This window comes from Phalangium opilio, unplaced genomic scaffold (genome assembly GCF_054372755.1).
Source record: "Phalangium opilio isolate 3A_F unplaced genomic scaffold, DU_Popi_V2 ptg000013l_1, whole genome shotgun sequence".
NCBI lineage: Eukaryota > Metazoa > Arthropoda > Arachnida > Opiliones > Phalangiidae > Phalangium > Phalangium opilio.
The window spans coordinates 10,887,737-10,905,761 of record NW_028324148.1 but is presented as its reverse complement, the minus strand read 5'-3'; the positions used below and the strand labels follow the sequence as shown (position 1 = coordinate 10,905,761).

General features: G+C 35.6%; 6 protein-coding genes and 1 long non-coding RNA gene across 12 annotated transcripts in view; 3 read left to right on the top strand and 4 right to left on the bottom strand.

Moving 5' to 3' along the window:
* LOC149709018 (nose resistant to fluoxetine protein 6-like) overlaps positions 1–18,025 on the bottom strand; it is a 119,588-nt gene that overhangs the window by 17,994 nt on the left and 83,569 nt on the right. The window lies entirely within an intron of this gene.
* Positions 543–1,357, bottom strand: LOC149709030 (uncharacterized). Its single transcript, XM_089864462.1, has 2 exons — positions 1,196–1,357; positions 543–951 (listed from the first exon to the last, which is right to left on the bottom strand). The coding sequence occupies exons 1-2, from the start codon at positions 1,235–1,237 to the stop codon at positions 622–624; spliced, it is 372 nt and encodes a 123-aa protein (XP_089720588.1). The 5' UTR covers positions 1,238–1,357; the 3' UTR covers positions 543–621.
* LOC149709029 (uncharacterized) lies at positions 3,800–4,632 on the bottom strand. The gene is made up of 2 exons (XM_089864461.1): positions 4,472–4,632; positions 3,800–4,285 (listed from the first exon to the last, which is right to left on the bottom strand). Exons 1-2 carry the CDS (start codon positions 4,511–4,513, stop codon positions 3,890–3,892), a joined length of 438 nt encoding a protein of 145 aa, XP_089720587.1. The 5' UTR covers positions 4,514–4,632; the 3' UTR covers positions 3,800–3,889.
* Positions 5,888–9,345, top strand: LOC149709028 (uncharacterized). Of its 3 annotated transcripts, none has more exons than XM_089864465.1 (2): positions 5,888–6,046; positions 6,233–6,633. In XM_089864465.1, exons 1-2 carry the CDS (start codon positions 6,005–6,007, stop codon positions 6,533–6,535), a joined length of 345 nt encoding a protein of 114 aa, XP_089720591.1. In that variant the 5' UTR covers positions 5,888–6,004; the 3' UTR covers positions 6,536–6,633. The 3 variants fall into 3 exon arrangements, with proteins under 3 accessions (XP_089720591.1, XP_089720590.1, XP_089720589.1); XM_089864464.1 differs by lacking the exon at positions 6,233–6,633 and adding an exon at positions 8,949–9,345 and having other exon boundaries at positions 5,933–6,046; XM_089864463.1 differs by lacking the exons at positions 5,888–6,046; positions 6,233–6,633 and adding exons at positions 8,644–8,803; positions 8,949–9,345.
* On the bottom strand, positions 12,943–13,417 carry LOC149709027 (uncharacterized). The gene is made up of 2 exons (XR_016381274.1): positions 13,203–13,417; positions 12,943–13,138 (listed from the first exon to the last, which is right to left on the bottom strand). It is a non-coding gene; the product is annotated as an uncharacterized LOC149709027 (long non-coding RNA).
* LOC149709026 (uncharacterized) lies at positions 13,696–14,480 on the top strand. Its single transcript, XM_089864457.1, has 2 exons — positions 13,696–13,856; positions 14,005–14,480. Exons 1-2 carry the CDS (start codon positions 13,815–13,817, stop codon positions 14,377–14,379), a joined length of 417 nt encoding a protein of 138 aa, XP_089720583.1. The 5' UTR covers positions 13,696–13,814; the 3' UTR covers positions 14,380–14,480.
* Positions 16,982–17,823, top strand: LOC149709025 (uncharacterized). The gene is made up of 2 exons (XM_089864456.1): positions 16,982–17,142; positions 17,355–17,823. Exons 1-2 carry the CDS (start codon positions 17,101–17,103, stop codon positions 17,724–17,726), a joined length of 414 nt encoding a protein of 137 aa, XP_089720582.1. The 5' UTR covers positions 16,982–17,100; the 3' UTR covers positions 17,727–17,823.

The window sequence follows — 18,025 nt, the reverse complement described above, 5'->3', positions numbered from 1 at the left end:
GTAAGTAATTAAAACGTTTCATCATAGCCCACCCGATCACGCGCAACACGACGCAAGCTGCTCGTATGTATAAGCGCGACTTTTGAAGAAAATTCATAGGAACCGAAAATTAACATTACGTTCTATGGGAGGGGGTAGGTTTTTTGGACAGGTCCTTTGTCCTATTGATCCAAATTACCTGAAATTTTAATGAGATGTGTAGTTCGACGAGTTTTATTATTAAAATAAGATTTAAGCTTCTAGAAGGGATATCCTTTTTTTATAAACTTTGTAGTAAATTTTTTTTTGTCTTCCATTGGATTATCTTATATTATTTCTTTTTCATTTTTGAATGATTTTAAAATGCCAATTTTAATTTTTTCTTTGTGTGATGCAGCAATACTCGTAAACTGTAGATAATTCGATGCCAATATTTGGCGCAAATGATCAGTCTAGATGGGTTTCATTTTCGAAAATTAAATCAATTGAAATCAAACGGATCCAAAGCGTATGAATATCATTCCCATGGGACTGAATTATTCGTGAATTTTGAGGAGAAAAAGTTCGTTTTGAATAATAACAGTTTAATGTTAAATTACATCAGTTTTTACATTGTACAAGTATTGAAAAGACAATTAAATTTTAATACAAAGTGGGGTAACCAATGGACTTGGTTCCGTAGGTGGAAACGGGTCTCACGTATGTAGCGGGAGCTACAATTGGGAGTCCAACGGACTTGGTTCCGTAGGTGGTGACGGGTCTCACGTATGGGTATGAAATGGGAAAAGCAGGTCTGCTGATAGACTTGACACCGGGAGCAACCAGTGGGAGTCCTACTCCATTGTTCCAATAGTTAAGACCTAATGTTTTGTACGTCGTTGGCCACTGAGGAGCGATCTGAATGGGAGCTGCATGAAGAAGTGCTGGTGCACCCACGTACGGATAAGCACCGATGGACTTTTGAGCTGCGCACTTTATAAAAATAAAAGACAATGGCGAATTGTTTTTCATTTGAAAAGAAAATAGTATTTGTTAATGATATACACATATTTAAGTCCACCAATCGGTTTTGTGGCTATTATAATGTATTTGTACGGAAACACCCGTGAATATGAATCGGTACACATTACACTAATTCTATTCACATGACCATTTCCGAAAAACAGATCATATTTCTTCAAAAAAAAAAAAAAATAGAGAAGGTAATTATATTTACCGCTACGACAAGAACCAAGAGAGAGGCTACGATCTTCAACATTTTGATGTAGTTTGTTTGATGGTTTCGAGGAATAGTAGTATTTGTTGAGTTGTGAGTTTGTGATGCTTTTCACCGTTCTCCAAACCCTTTTTATACAGTTTCATTTCGTCTATCTATCTCGCAGTTCAGATAAACTTAAGTGTATTTCTGAAAGAGGATATTCTCTTTTATTATAATTAATATAAAGGTCGAAGATATTGTCTTTAAGTTGAAGTTCGATGGTTTGTAATCAGTTCAATGAATATTTCAAGAGCTTATTTCTTCTTTTTACAGTTCGAGAACCTATATATTTTATTTAGAACTATCTGCACCCTCCGCGCGTTGCTATGCTTCGAACCAAATTCTTATTTCAATGAAGCGTACTTTAGCGGTTTCCACTCTTGCATCCCGTTGCTCGTTTTCCAGTCTTGCGTTCCGTTTCTCGGTTCCAATCTTGGATCTCGTTGCTCAGTTTCCAGTCTTGCGTCCCGTTGCTCAGTTTCCAGTCTTGCGTCTCGCTGCTCGGTTCCAGTCTTGAGTCCCGTTGCTCGGTCCCAGTCTTGAGTCCCGTTGCTCAGTTTCCAGTCTTGCATCCTGTTGCTCAGTTTCCAGTCTTGCACCCCGTTGCTCAGTTTCCAGTCTTGCATCCCGTTGCTCAGTTTCCAGTCTTGCATCCCGTTGCTCAGTTTCTAGTTTTGCATCCCGTTGCTCAGTTTCCAGTCTTGCGTTCCTTTGCTCAGTCTCCAGTCTTGCCTCCCCTTGCTCGGTTCCAGTCTTCCGTCCCGTTGCTCGGTTTCCAGTCTTGGGTCCCCTTGCTCAGTTCCAGTCTTGCGTCCCGTTGCTCAGTTTCCAGTCTTGCATCCTGTTGCTCGGATATACCGGGATGAGTTTCCTGTCTATGTTGACACTAAGCACTAAATAGTTTTGGACCTGCTTGATGTTGTTTTTTCAGAAACTAATTTTTGCAACTTCCAAATTCAATAAAACCATCAACCATAAAGATCAAATGTTATAGGTCTGGAAAAGCATGACCCTTTCGGGCTTCATGGCTAGGGGTTCGCTTCGAGTAACTCAACCAAACCACTTCTTAAACCTTCAACAACTCACTCAAGTTCCAGCGCAATCGGATGAATGGTATAGGAAAGCATAAGGGGCAAACAGAGTAACATACAAACATACTTTTTACATATAGATATGTGTTATTACTCTTTTATTTTTAAATTATCTTTTACATTTTTGTATTCGCTTAAAGGTAGTATAAAGGCAATTGATTTCAGTGAATCACCTTGTTGAGTCATGGCCTCCACTATAAAATTCTATTACGCGTCCAATCTAACTCTAGTTACTCAAAAGCAAGTTATATCACGGTCATGTGCTTACTGTAGAATCACTCTTTTTATGCTCCCTCCAAGAGTAAAATGTTACATGGAAGCTGTCACAGTTTAATATGACATATAATGAAAATCCGAGTAATAAGGGGCTTTTCCAAGATAACAAAGTGTCCAACATATTCCATTAAAATTTGACAAAATGAAATTCTCCATATTTGCAACACCAAAACAATAAGTTAGTTCCATAAATGCGCTTAGTTGAGAAATAGTTCTATATCAGTAGAGGTTTGAGGTGTACACCGTGTACTTGTGAAAGATTCTTGTGAATTTGAAATTGAAAAACTATATAGATGAAATAAAATGACCCCCTGCTTTAAATATGTGTTTAAATTAATCCATAAAACATAAAATATGGATTTTTATATGATTAAAAAATACAGGACTGATTGGTTAGCCTCATTAGACTGTGTCAGTATCAACCTGCCATTTCCAAGGACCTTAAGAAAGAAAACCAGGATAGAATTAACAGCTGCAAGAAAACCTGCAATTAGACACGTGCCTAAATCATCAGTTTGTGAAATCATCGATTCAACGTAGTGCAACATTTGGTTCATTTCATTACTGTAATGACTAAATACATTCGTATTACTTTTATTTCGATTATTATTTAATCAATCCAGTTCTGCATTGATCTGATGCTGTTTTGAGAAATGATGCCATTCGGTATACCCGGTCAGTTCCCGTTTTCTTTAGAAAATGCATATTGTAAATACGATGAACTATAGGGTCACATGTTTACAGTAAGATAACATATGTGTTCCAAGATTATTATGTGGTGTATAAATATATATTACAAGTTTATTTTGAGATGTACTTTATATAGTATAGAAAGAAAATTGGGGTAATGTAGCGAATTAGGCTTTTTTGGATGATGGATCCATAATCGACTCTGCCCCATGATATGTATGTTAAGATAGTACCGTGTTAAGGATTCCCAACAAGGCCAAAAAGCTTGCCATCAAATACGCGTTTCACCCGCGGATGTGAGACGATTGTAAATCGAGGAAGAAATAGCTAGGTCAAGTAGGGAAAATGAACTTTATTAATAGGCAGAATCTTGAGTGGTGGGTTTCCCTCTCACAAATTACCGCAATCAAGCCCAAACAAAGAGTTTGAAAAACTCTTGTTTAAAATTACTCTCAGTGCTTATTTCATTATGCTGATAGTGATAAGCATGGTGATGAGCAAACAATTGTTTCAAAGGTAACATTTTATTGAAAAATAATTTTAAATTCAGTTTTTACATTGAACATGTATACAATATCGGTGCGATCATTGAATTTTAATACAAGGTGGGGTAACCAATGGACTTGCCTCCGTAGGTGGTAACGGGCCTCACGAATGGAGTAGAAAGAATTGGTCTGTTGATGGATTTGACAGCGGAAGTTGCCAGTGGGTGTCCAAGGGTCGTGGTTCCGTAAGTGGTAACGGGTCTCACGTATGAAATGGGATAAGCTGGTCTGTTGATGTATTTGACACCGGAAGATACCAATGGGAGTCCAACTCCGCCGTTCCAGTAGTTAAGGCCCAAGCCGTGGTCAACGACAGTCATTGGCAACTGGGGAGCCACTTCAAGGGGAGCCGGAGGAATAATGGCTGCTAGTGGAGCAGGAGCAAGAATAGCTTCCGCAGGAGCTCCCAAGTATGGATAAGAACCGATTGACTTCTGAGCTGAGCACTTTATACCAAAAACAGAATTGTGAATTTATTTACAGTAGAAAAATCTTCACAATTACTTGGCTATTATAACGTATGTGTACGCAAACCACAAATGAATATGGATCAGTACACTTTACACTAAGTTCAATTATTTTACATTTCCAAGAAAATATTGAGTTTTTATAAAGGAATATAATATATTTACCGCTACGACAACAACCAAGAGAGAGGCTACGATCTTCAACATGGTGAGTTGGTTTGTTCGAAGACTTCGAGGAATAGTAGTATTTGTTGAGTTGTGAGTTTGTGATGCCTTTCATCGTTCACCAAACCCTTTTTATACTGTATTTTTTCTCTCTGTATCTTTGTTGAGATAAAGTTAAAGTTATTTCTTTAATCTTCTTGAATGGGTGCTAAAGTGGCCATTTTCGATTACAGCAAGAACTACTCGTGAAATTCGCATATTATTTGTTGTGGTTGAATACCTCATCTAAATGGCATGGACTAATAGGCCTTGGACTATATCTTTGATACTTCTGTAACGTTAACCATTACGTCAAGGAACTCTGTGTAGTAAATCTTGATGACTGACGTTTAAATTATATTCATAGTAGATGATTGTCATTCAAAATAAGTTCAAAGCAGATGATTGTCATTCAAAATAAGTTCAAAGCAGATGATTGTCATTCAAAATAAGTTCAAAGCAGATGATTGTCATTCAAAATAAGTTCAAAGCAGATGATTGTCATTCAAAATAAGTTCAAAGCAGATGATTGTCATTCAAAATAAATTCAAAGCAGATGATTGTCATTCAAAATAAGTTCAAAGCAGATGATTGTCATTCAAAATAAGTTCAAAACAGATGATTGTCATTCAAAATAAGTTCAAAGCAGACTAATGTAATTCAAAATAAATTCATAGCAGATGATTGTCATTCAAAATAAATTCATAGCAGATGATTGTCATTCAAAATAAGTTCAAAGCAGATGATTGTCATTCAAAATAAGTTCAAAGCAGATGATTGTCATTCAAAATAAGTTCAAAACAGATGATTGTCATTCAAAATAAGTTCAAAGCAGACTAATGTAATTCAAAATAAATTCATAGCAGATGATTGTCATTCAAAATAAATTCATAGCAGATGATTGTCATTCAAAATAAATACTTTGCAGATGATTGACATTTAAAACAAATTCGCAGCAGATGATTGCCATTCAAAATAAATTCTTTGCAGATGATTGAATTTTAAAATAAATTCATAGCAGATGATTGTCATTTGAAATAAATTCATAGCAGATGATTGACATTTGAATTAAATTCATAGCAGATGATTGTCATTTGAAATAAATTCATAGCAGATGATTGACATTTGAAATAATTCATAGCAGATGATTGAAATTTGAAATAAATTCATAGCAGATGATTGACATTTGAAATAAATTCATAGCAGATGATTGTCATTCAAAATAAATTCATAGCAGATGATTTTAATTCAAAATAAATTCATAACAGATGATTGACATTTAAAATAAATTCTTAGTAGAACTGATTACAATCTTTAGAACTTAATATTCAATTTGAAGAAAACCCTTATATTTTCAAAACTCCTCTTAACTTTATCTGAAATATGAGATACAAAACCATATAAAAAGGGCTTGGTGAACGGTGAAAAGCATCACAAACTCACAGTTAAACATTTACTACTATTCTTCGAAGCCTTCGAACAAACCAACTCACCATGTTGAAGATCGTAGCCTCTCTCTTCGTTGTTGTCGTAGCGGTAAATATAATTATATTTCCTTTTTTAAATATTTGCTTGCAAATAAACATTATTGCAATCAGCTTGTGGCATACCGATCCACATTTATGGGTGTTTGCAGTACGGATACGTTAAAATAGCCACATATGGGTGGAATTAACCATGTGTCATGAAATATAATTTGCCAATATCCTTTTTCCACTATAGTGCTCTGCTCAGAAGTCAATCGGTGCTTATCCTTATGTGGGTCATGCTGTGGAATCTATTCACGCTCCGGCTCCACTAGCGTCAATTCTTCCTTCGGCTCCAGTTCAAATCGCCCCACAGTTGCCAATGACTGTCGTTAACCACGGCTTGGGCCTCGACTACTGGAACGGCGGAGTTGGACTCCCATTGGTAGCATCCGGTGTCAAGTCCATCAACAGACCAGCTTATCCCATTTCCTACCCATACGTGAGACCCGTTACCACCTACGGAGGCAAGTCCATTGGTTACCCCACTTTGTACTAGAATGCTAGGACCGCGCCAATATTGCCTTTACAATACTTGTAAAAATGTAAAACCTGAATTTAATATTATTCGTCAATAAAATGTTACCTTTCAAATAATTATTTTGTAGTCAACATGCTTAACACAATCAGCACTCTTGGTGTTCATTAATAAACACCGAGATTAATATTAAACAAGAGTTTTTCAAATCTTTGCGTTCATTTCTGAAATGATTCCCATCAATACTGATCAGTCTGATAATTTCAGACATTGCAAATCCATAGTTAAAATAGTCGCTATCAGCACATTAACTGGCAACGTAGTGAGTGCTTAATTTTGAAATTTTGCGAAAAGAAAAGCGGAACAGCAGTTCGCCAAACATAATCTGTTCAAAGTTCAATAGACATCCATTAATAATGAACAAATTGGAAGTTAGATATTAATGAATTTTGTCATTGAGAAATGAACCAAATACTTTTACTTCATGTAAAAAGTGCGACCCAAAAATAGTTCAAGAATTATAAACATAGTATATTTAGAAGTCTCTTCACTATGTCGAGCTTATTTCTTCACAATCAACATCGAAACAGTAGCATGCTTTGTTGTATTGTTGAAAGGGGTGACGCGTAGCATGCATACATTAGTTGCAAAATATTTTCAAAAAAACATGAACATCATTGTCAATAAATAATTTGAAAAATATTTTCCAAAATTTGAACCATATGGTCTGTACATTAGATATTAGTATGGAGTCTATGACCTTTTAAAGATTCCAAGAAAATAAAATCTATGTATTCCTGGTTAAAGCTTGAAGGAGAGAGGGATGGAGTGGAAATTTCATACCTATAACGTTTCCTATGTAGCCCCACCTACGGCACCGAAGTCCAGCAGCATCAGTCGTACAGTACTTAGTGGTAAAAGACGCCCCCTCTGTCTTAAAAACAGAAGCTAGTTCTCATACAAATACAATGGCATTACGAGGTAGCACTTAACACTTAACAATCGACTACCGAAGGGTAGGGGCGTGCGGGAGGTACACTGGGAGAGTTTCGGTTTTCAGGTTGCCCATCATTAATTCCAATCCATCTTACCTAATTGGTCCCTGGTTAAAGATTCCAAGTTGAACAAATAAACGTATTCGTGGTATCACACGTTGGTACAAGTATCATAAATCAAAGCGGAAGCAGCCCATTAACCGGTATCTCCTGCCATATTGCAGCCTACTTACAGACCTATTGCAGCCTCCTTACAGAACTATTGCAGCTCACTTACAGCTTGTCACTCTTTCAGGTCCTGTTGTAAACGAAAGACGCAATGGTATTTCTATTTGATCTTATCAATGATCAGAATAAATGAAGAATCTTTACGTATTTCAATTTATTTTTGCCCTTATACAGTCTAGCTTAATTGGCTAACATTTCCCATTCTAAAATTCAGAGCTGTTAATAAGCTGCAGAACGTCTGCTTTTATGAAACTGCATCTTATTTTAATGGCTAGATACATAAAGGTGCATTTGTAGGAATATCTCTGTCAATAAGATTTGCAACTACATCCAAGAAACAGCCATGAATAATACACGCTGAATAAGCAGCTTGAGTGCAGCTATTTTTCAGCATATCACATTGGCTACCATATTATAATTTCATCAAGTTGACTTAGATGCACTGCTTTTCCTGCAATGGAACAGCAATGACATAAAAATTTTCAAACATACAGTCCATCTACAGCAATTCAATTTTCTCATGGCAACGTTTGTAGCTGAATTGCAGCTCGTAAAAAGCTTTTGCAGCCAAATTGCAGCCTAGTTTCAGACAAGTTCCTGCCTACCATCCTAAAAACAGCCACTTTGTAGTTTATTGGCAGCCATATTAAGATTGCTTGAACCATAGTTGATAGGTTATCCAAATTCGATAAGCATTCATGGGAGAGGAAAATTTAAAAGCCAACATAATAATATAATTCGAAAGAAAGTTTTGATAAGGGCTTTCTATCTTTAATAGGTCGAAAGAAACTCTCGAAATATTCATAGCAGAACTGATTACAAACCTTCGAACTTCATCTCAAACATAATCATAACAGAAAAGAAGATCCTCATTCAGAAATACACTTAAGTTGATCTGAACTACGATATAGATAGGCGAGAAGAAACCGTATAAAAAGGGTTTGGTGAACGGTGAAAAGCATCACAAACTCACAACTCAACATTTAATACTATTCCTCGAAGCCTTCGAACAAACCAACTCACCATGTTGAAGATAGTAGCCTCTCTCTTGGTTGTTGTCGTAGCGGTAAATATAATTATCTTCTTTATTTTTAAGTGAAATATTCTCTGAACTCAACTTTTTGTTGGAATAGCTTCAAAATTGATGAGTTGACTAAAGACATGTGTATCAAATGAAAAATAATCCGCTATTGTCTTTTTCTTCTTTAAAGTGCTCCGCTCAAAAGTCCATCGGTGCTTATCCGTACGTGGGTGCACCAGCACTTCTTCCTGCAGCTCCCATTCAGATTGCTCCTCAGTGGCCAATGACGTACGCTGACACCACATTGGGTCTTAACTATTGGAACGATGGAGTTGGACTCCCACTGGTAGCTCCCGGTGTCAAGTCTATCAGCCGACCCGCTTATCCCATTTCATACGTGAGACCCATCACCACCTACGGAGCCAAGTCCGTTGGACTCCCAGCTACATACGTGAGACCCGTTTCCACCTACGGAACCAAGTCCATTGGTTACCCCACTTTGTATTAAAGTTAAATTGTCTTTTCTATACTTGTACAATGTAAAAACTGATGTAATTTAACATTAAACTGTTATTATTCAAAACGAACTTTTTCTCCTCAAAATTCACGAATAATTCAGTTCCATGGGGATGATATTCATACGCTTTGGATCAGTTTGATTTTATTTGATTTAATTTTCGAAAATGACAACCATCAAGACTTATCATTTACGCTAAATATTGACATCAAATTATCTACAGTTTACGAATCACACAAAGAAAAAATTAAAATCATTCAAAAATAAAAGAGAAACAATATCAGATACTTACAACACAGTTTATAAACAGCGGATATCCAAAGCACTTAATAGACCAAATTTTTACCTCTCCGAGTGACGTATGTCACGGAGAGGTTCTGTAACGATCGTGTGTGTCTGTGTGTTTGTCACATCGATAATTTCAGACATTAATGCAAATCCATTGTTTAAATAGTCGCTATTAGCACACTGCTCACAGAAACTTCGTAACTGGTTTCGGAATGATGTAAATTATGTTATAAAGGGGGGGTTCTGAAAGTTTTATCAGAAACAACGGGGGATATAAAACACTCCAATCTTAACTTGAAAACGGTGACCTCTCCGAAACACCATGTATAATTAGCGGAGGAGTGAAGGGATTAATCGATTCGAACCCATAAATTTTACAATAAATCGAATCGAACCCATAAATTTTACAATAAATCGAATCGAACCCATTAATTTTACAATAATTCGAATCGAACCCATTAATTTTACAATAATTCGAATCGAACCCATTAATTTTACAATAAATCGAGTCGAACCCATTAATTTTACAATAATTCGAATCGAACCCATTACATTTACAATAATTCGATATGAACCCATTACATTTACAATAATTCGAATCGAACCCATTACATTTACAATAATTCGATATGAACCCATTACATTTACAATAATTCGAATTGAACCCATTACATTTACAATAATTCGAATTGAACCCATTACATTTACAATAATTCGAATTGAACCCATTACATTTACAATAATTCGAATTGAACCCATTACATTTACAATAATTCGAATTGAACCCATTACATTTACAATAATTCGAATTGAACCCATTACATTTACAATAATTCGAATTTTCCCCCTGCTGTGTTGGTCTAAACATTAGGGTAGTTTTCAACGTCAGACGTTGTAGGTTTTTTACAGACGGCTTAAATGTGTGTACCTTAACGTGCTTCATGGCGTACGCGCACAAGTTTGCTTAAACGTTGATGGTGCCCATTTTTAACAATTTTTGTAGAACAATGTAATTGGGTTTCATTCGAATTATTGTAAAAGTAATGGGGTTCGATTCGTATTATTGTAAAAGTAATGGGGTTCGATTCGAATTATTGTAAAAGAAATGGGGTTCGATTCGAATTATTGTAAAAGTAATGGGGTTCGATTCGAATTATTGTAAAAGTAATGGGGTTCGAATCGAATTATTGTAAAAGTAATGGGGTTCGATTCGAATTATTGTAAAAGTAAATGGGGTTCGATTCGAATTATTGTAAAAGTAATGGGGTTCGATTCGAATTATTGTAAAAGTAATGGGGTTCGATTCGAATTATTGTAAAAGTAATGGGGTTCGATTCGAATTATTGTAAAAGTAATGGGGTTCGATTCGCATTATTGTAAAAGTAATGGGGTTCGATTCGCATTATTGTAAAAGTAATGCGGTTCATTCGAATTATTTTAAATGTAATGGGTTCAATTCGAATTATTGTAAATGTAATGGGTTGAATTCGAATTATTGTAAATGTAATGGGTTCAATTCGAATTATTGTAAATGTAATGGGTTCAATTCGAATTATTGTAAATGTTATGGGTTCAATTCGAATTATTGTAAATGTAATGGGTTGAATTCGAATTATTGTAAATGTAATGGGTTCAATTCGAATTATTGTAAATGTAATGGGTTCAATTCGAATTATTGTAAATGTTATGGGTTCAATTCGAATTATTGTAAATGTTATGGGTTCGATTCGAATTATTGTAAAATTAATGGGTTCGATTCGAATTATTGTAAAATTAATGGGTTCAATTCCAATTATTGTAAAATTAATGGGTTCGATTCCAATTATTGTAAAATTAATGGGTTCGATTCCAATTATTGTAAAATTAATGGGTTCGATTCCAATTATTGTAAAATTAATGGGTTCGATTCCAATTATTGTAAAATTAATGGGTTCGATTCCAATTATTGTAAAATTAATGGGTTCGATTCCAATTATTGTAAAATTAATGGGTTCGATTCGATTTATTGTAAAATTAATGGGTTCGATTCGATTTATTGTAAAATTTAAGGGGTTCATTCGAATTATTGTAAAACTTAAGGGGTTCATTCGAATTAATATTGTAAAAGTAATGGGGTTCATTCGAATTAATATTGTAAAAGTAATGGGGTTCATTCGAATTAATATTGTAAAAGTAATGGGGTTCATTCGAATTATTAAGTAATGTGTCCAATTCAAATAAAGAATAAAAGACTGGTCAGTTACCAGTACATCTGAACAAACAAGTAACCGATATCTGAGCTACTTTCCTTACCTTTAATTACAATCATTAATAAAAACAAAGGGATTAACGCTTTTGGCCGTTTAACACGTTCATTGTCTTCCACTAGGTTTGAACTTATTTCGATCATTGCCTTATGCTCAATAATCGAAAACAATTGGGTCAAAACCACAATTCTAGTGCTATAATTCTGCAAATTCTCCTTGTTTTTCGGCTTACTTTTGAGAGCCCATAACGTCGCAACGGAGCGCTTTACCCCAAAAACGTCATAGGACCTTTCGGTCTCCTTTTGACCCAAGGAACATGCCTGTTAATTTGTGCCAGACTTTCCAGAAACACCCTGTATATACCTTTTAGAAATGTAAGTTGCAAATGAACGACATTGTCTATACATTAGTAGTGAAATATTTACAAAAACATCAGCGATATCAGTTGTAAAACATTTACAAAGACATGGAAACATTGTCTTTACAGTATGTGTACACGATATACACAGCGCCCGTTTAAGAAAGGTTGAGACATTAGTCAATCTAATGAAAACTGGTCTGTAAGATTCTTAGGTCATCTCAACAATTAAGTAAATCAAGTATTACCAAGAATACGTAGATTTATTCAACTGGAAATCTTTAAGAGGCCATAGACTTCATACTAATATCTGATTGAAGGGACTTAAAACCTTGTTAAACCGGCCTCTCCTCCTTCCTCACGTTTTATTGGCTATTGAAATATGTACTCGCAAAGAGAGCTTGTTTAAACTCGGATTCGACGGTTGTAGGTCGCGGGAGTCTCGTTAACATCACTTGGTTTCTAAGCTCAACTACATTATGCATGACGTCTAGGTTGACGATTTCTACACGTCCTTCCCTCTAATTCATGCACAAAGGTCCAGAAAATGACCTCTTAAAGATTCCAAGTGAGAGAAATCTATCTATTCCTGGTATTACACTTTGGTACAAGTACGATAAACCAAAGCGGCTGCAGTCCACTATCGGTATATCCAGCCAAACTGCAACTAACTTACAAGCCTATTGCAGCTCATTTACAGCTTGTCACCCATTCAGGGTCCTGTTAGGCTGTTATAAACAAAAGACGCAAGATTATTTAGAAATAACTATTTAATCATAAGACTAAATGAAAAATCTTTATTTATTTCACATTATTTTTGTCCTTGTATAAAGTCTACCTTAATTGTCTGACAGCTTCCAAACAAAAGTTTAGAGCTGCCCTTAACAGCTTGTTTCCAGTCAAATTGTAGTTTCATCAATTTCGACACATCTAACAGCAACAACTTAAAAATGGCCACAAATGCAGTCAATCTACAACATTTTAATTCCCACTTTTGCAACTAGATTTTAGTCAGCTGATTTAACTCGTCAATACCTTTGGCACCCAAATTGTAGATCTGATTTTTAGCTAAATATTTTGCTAGTGAGCCAAGTGAAATCTAGTTTCAGGCAATTTCCTGTCCAGTATCCTTAAAGCAACCGTTTTCCAGTTTATTGGCAACCCTTGTTATTTGCGAGCCCGATCCATATTTAACATTGCTTGAAACATGGTTTGATATATTAGAAGAAATATCTGAATTGAAACCCATTTTCTAAATTCGCTAATCATTAAGGGAAGAGAAAACTTTAAAAGCCAAAATAAAATTGAAACCATAATAACATAATTCGAAAGAAAGTTTTGATAAATGGAGAATTTAATGCCGTTGAGGGCTCTTGATCCGTAATAGATCGAAAGAAACTCTCTAAGTATTCATAGAGGAACTGATTACAAACCTTCGAACTTTAACTCAAACATTATATCTTCGAACTTTATATTAATCGTAATAAAAAAGATCCTTATTCAGAAACACACTTAGGTTTATCTAAACTACTAGATAGACGAAAATAAACCGTATAAAAAGGGTTTGGAGAACGGTGAAAAGCATCACAAACTCACAGTTCAACATTTACTACTATTCCTCGAAGCCATCGAACAAACCAACTCACCATGTTGAAGATCGTAGCTTCTCTCTTGGTTGTTGTCGTAGCGGTAAATATAATTATCTTCCCTAATTTTAAGTGAAATATTCTCTGAACTCAACTTTTTGTTGGAATTGCTTCAAAATTGATGAGTTGACTTAAACATGTGTATCAAATGAAAAATAATTCGCTGTTGTCTCTTTTTTTCTTCTTTAAAGTGCTCCGCTCAAAAGTCCATCGGTGCTTATCCGTACGTGGGTGCACCAGCACTTCTTCCTGCAGCTCCCATAAAGTTCGCTCCTCAGTGGCCAATGACGTACGCTGACACCACATTGGGTCTTAACTATTGGAACAATGGAGTTGGACTCCCACTGGTTGCTCCCGGTGTCAAGTCCATCAGCAGACCCGCTTATCCCATTTCATACCCATACGTGAGACCCGTCACCACCTACGGAACCAAGTCCGTTGGACTCCCAGTTGTAGCCCCCGCTGTTAAGTCGATCAACAGACCAGTTCTTCCCATTTCATACCCTTACGTAAGACCCGTTACCACATACGGAGGCAAGTCCATTGATTACCCCACCTTGTATTAGAATGCTAAAACAATGCGCCAATATTGTCTTAATAATACTTGTACAATATAAAACTGATTTAATTATTGTTTCTCAATAAAATTTTACCATTCAAACAATTATTTTTTGTCAACATTAGTGTTAATTAATGAACATTAGACATTTCTGGAAACCATAGTGTAAATGGTCGCTATTAGCACACTGTTCACAGACACTTCGTATCTGGGTTCTGATTGGAAAGTAATAATGATTTGAATTATATTTTAAAGAGTGTTACTCTAAGTTCATCAGAAATAACGGGTGATAGGCTTAAAAAATATACCTATCTTAACTTGAAAACGGTGGCCAGGACGACAAAATGTCATAATACATTTTCGACTCTAAAAAACATCCCCATTAACTTCAAACAGACTTTTCCGAAGCACTATGTATAATTAGGGGAGGAGTGAAGGGAATAATAAGGAAAGACGGAAAGTTTATTAATAGTAATAGAACAACGACAAAATATTTCTCTCTCTCTCTTTACTTTACGATCTCTTAGAAATGTAAAGTGTTATATATATTTGAACAAGAATAGATATGTACAGTCGAGAATATATATATGTGAAATTACCATAACTTTTAAAAACAGTAATTTAGCGGGTAAATTACCGATTGAAATTATGGGAAAACAAAAATTACTGTCAGTCGGTAATTTTTGGTAATTTATATTTTCCAGCGCTTACAATCCATTTCCTTAAACAGCCTTTAATTGTGAGCACTATCTTGAGGGCTTTACAGGCATTTGCGGCTCTTGCTACCAAGACGGCAGCCGTGGCCCTTCTAATCTGATCTCTAACTAAAGATTTTTTCTAGCGTAACTTTGTAAGTACTGGCTAGTGCCTGGCGAGTCACTCAGGAAGTAAACACCGAAATAATTGATCATTTAAGTGTAAAATGAACTTTTAACGCGTAATTGGTAATTTACCGGTAAACTACCATTGTAAACCTACGGTAAGATATAAAATGGTAATTAAAGTGGTATTTGGTAACAGCCGACAATCATAGAGCCACTCCGACTCGCGAGCCGTCTCACGAGATTAGTCACTGAAATAGTGCTTTCCTTTTAGTCTTTCTTCTCTCCACCAATAGCGTTCCGTTGTATTTTTACATGAAATAAAGCGTGGGAAAATTGACTTCCTCTTGCCTCTAACCGTGAGCATATAACGATTTCTTCACATTTTACCGAGCGGGTTTTACTGAACCACTACGTTCCTAAACATGGGATAGCATTTCTAGTCGTTCTCAAGTCTTACGTTGGTAGTAACAATTTTTGTTAAATATATATATGTTAACCGAGCTAGCTCGGCTCGAGCCGCCGTTTTTTCGAACCGAGCCTTTAAAAAGCTCACTCAGCTCGACTCGTTAACATTTATATCTTACTTCCAATTTGTTCATTATTAATAAACAAATTGGAAGTAGGATATAAATGAATTTGGTCATTGATAAATGAACCAAGTTTCAAGGTAGACCTCTACAATCAACATCGAAACAGTAGCATGCATACATTAGTTGCGAAATATTTTCAAAAACATGAACGAAATTGTTTATACTTTAGTTGTAAAATATTAACAAAAACGTGAACGACATCAGTTGAAAAATATATCCAAAATTTGAAACATATTCTCTCCAGTGAAATATTTGCAAAAACATGAAAGACATATTTTATACATTAGTCTGTTTAGTCGTAAATGAATGAACCAGTGTTTCAAATATGTGGGAAATTTTGGTATGGTTTTAGGCTCTGTGGGAAAAAGGTAATATTTTTAGAAATCGGTCAAATGCGAGAATTTTCCTGTTAAAGTGTTAATCGAGCAGGCTGTTTTATTTAAACAGATGAATTTGTAGGCATATACCTGTCAATAAGGTTTGCAAGAAACAACCATAAATAATACACACTGAATACGTTGCTTGAGTGCAGCTATATTTCAGCATATCACATTGGCTACCATTATACAGCTTGTTTTCAGTCACATTGTAATTTCATTAATTGACTTAGATGCCATCTAACCGCAATAACTTAAAAATGGCCACAAATGCAGTCCACCTACAGCACTTTAACACCCGCATGGCTACTTTTGCAGCTCAATTTCAGTCAGCTGAATTGCAGCTCGCAAATAGCTTTTGCAGTCAAATCGCAAATCTTACTTTTAGCTAAATATTTTGCAGCCAAGTGCAGTCTCGTTTCAGACAAGTTCCTGCCTAGCATCCTAAAAATAGCAATTTTGAAGTTTATTGGCAGTCATTTTTTTTTGCAGGCACGTCCATCCCATATATAAAAATGCTTGCAACATATTTGATAGACCATCCCTGACTTTAACGCATTTTTAAAGATGAAAAGCCAACATAAAAACGAAACTATAATAACATGATTCGAAATAAAATTTTGATAAATGAAGAATTGATGGTCCTTGAAGGCCCTCGATATAAAATAGATCGGAAGAAACTCTCGAAATATTCATAGTAGAACTGATTACAAACCTTCGACCTTTAACTCAAACATTATATCTATGAACTTTATATTAATCATAATAAAAAAAGAAGATCCTTATTCAGAAATACATTTAAGTTTATCTGAACTACGATATAGATAGACGAAAAGAAACCGTATAAAAAGGGTGTGGTGAACGGTAAAAAGCATCACAAACTCACAACTCAACATTTAGTACTATTCCTCGAAGCCTTCGAACAAACCAACTTACAATGTTGAAGATCGTAGCCTCTCTCTTGGTTGTTGTCGTAGCGGTAAATATAAATAACTTCCCTAATTTTAAGAAAAGCTATTCTCTAAACAAAATTTTTTGATGAGATTTGTGTATGATGTACAATCCATGTTCATGGGTTTTGCATAATACACAAATACAATAAGATTGGTTCAAAATTGATGTGCATCCCATGAGAATCCAAGTTTCGTTTGAATAAAAAATAAATGGCTATTGTCTTTCTTTTCTTCAAAGTGCTCCGCTCAAAAGTCCATCGGTGCATATCCGTACTTGGATGGAACAGTTCTTCCTGCAGCTCCCATTCAGTTTGCTCCTCAGTGGCCAATGACGTACGCTGACAGCACATTAGGTCTTAACTATTGGAACAATGGAGTTGGACTCCCACTGGTAGCTCCCGGTGTCAAGTCTATCAGCAGACCCGCTTATCCCATTTCATACCCATACGTGAGACCCGTCACCACCTACGGAACCAAGTCCGTTGGACTCCCAGTTGTAGCTCCCGCTGTCAAGTCTATCAACAGACCAGTTCTTCCCATTTCTTACCCTTACGTAAGACCCGTTACCACCTACGGAGGCAAGTCCATTGATTACCCCGCCTTGTATTAGTTGTTAGTCATCGCAACAATATTGTATTTACAACAATTGTACAATGTAAAACCTGATTTAAATATTGTTTACCAATAAAATGTTACCTTTCAAACAATTCTTTCTGATAATCGCAATGTCTAACATCAGCAATATCATCGAATTGACACCAAACGCTTTGTGTCCGGTCAACCTCGTTAATTTTTGAAATTTTAGGAGTCGAGATTAATTAAATGATAATTATTAACAAATACGCTTATGTGCATATACTGTACCTATATTTCAAACTATTTTCTTATCAAATATTATATTTCGAACAG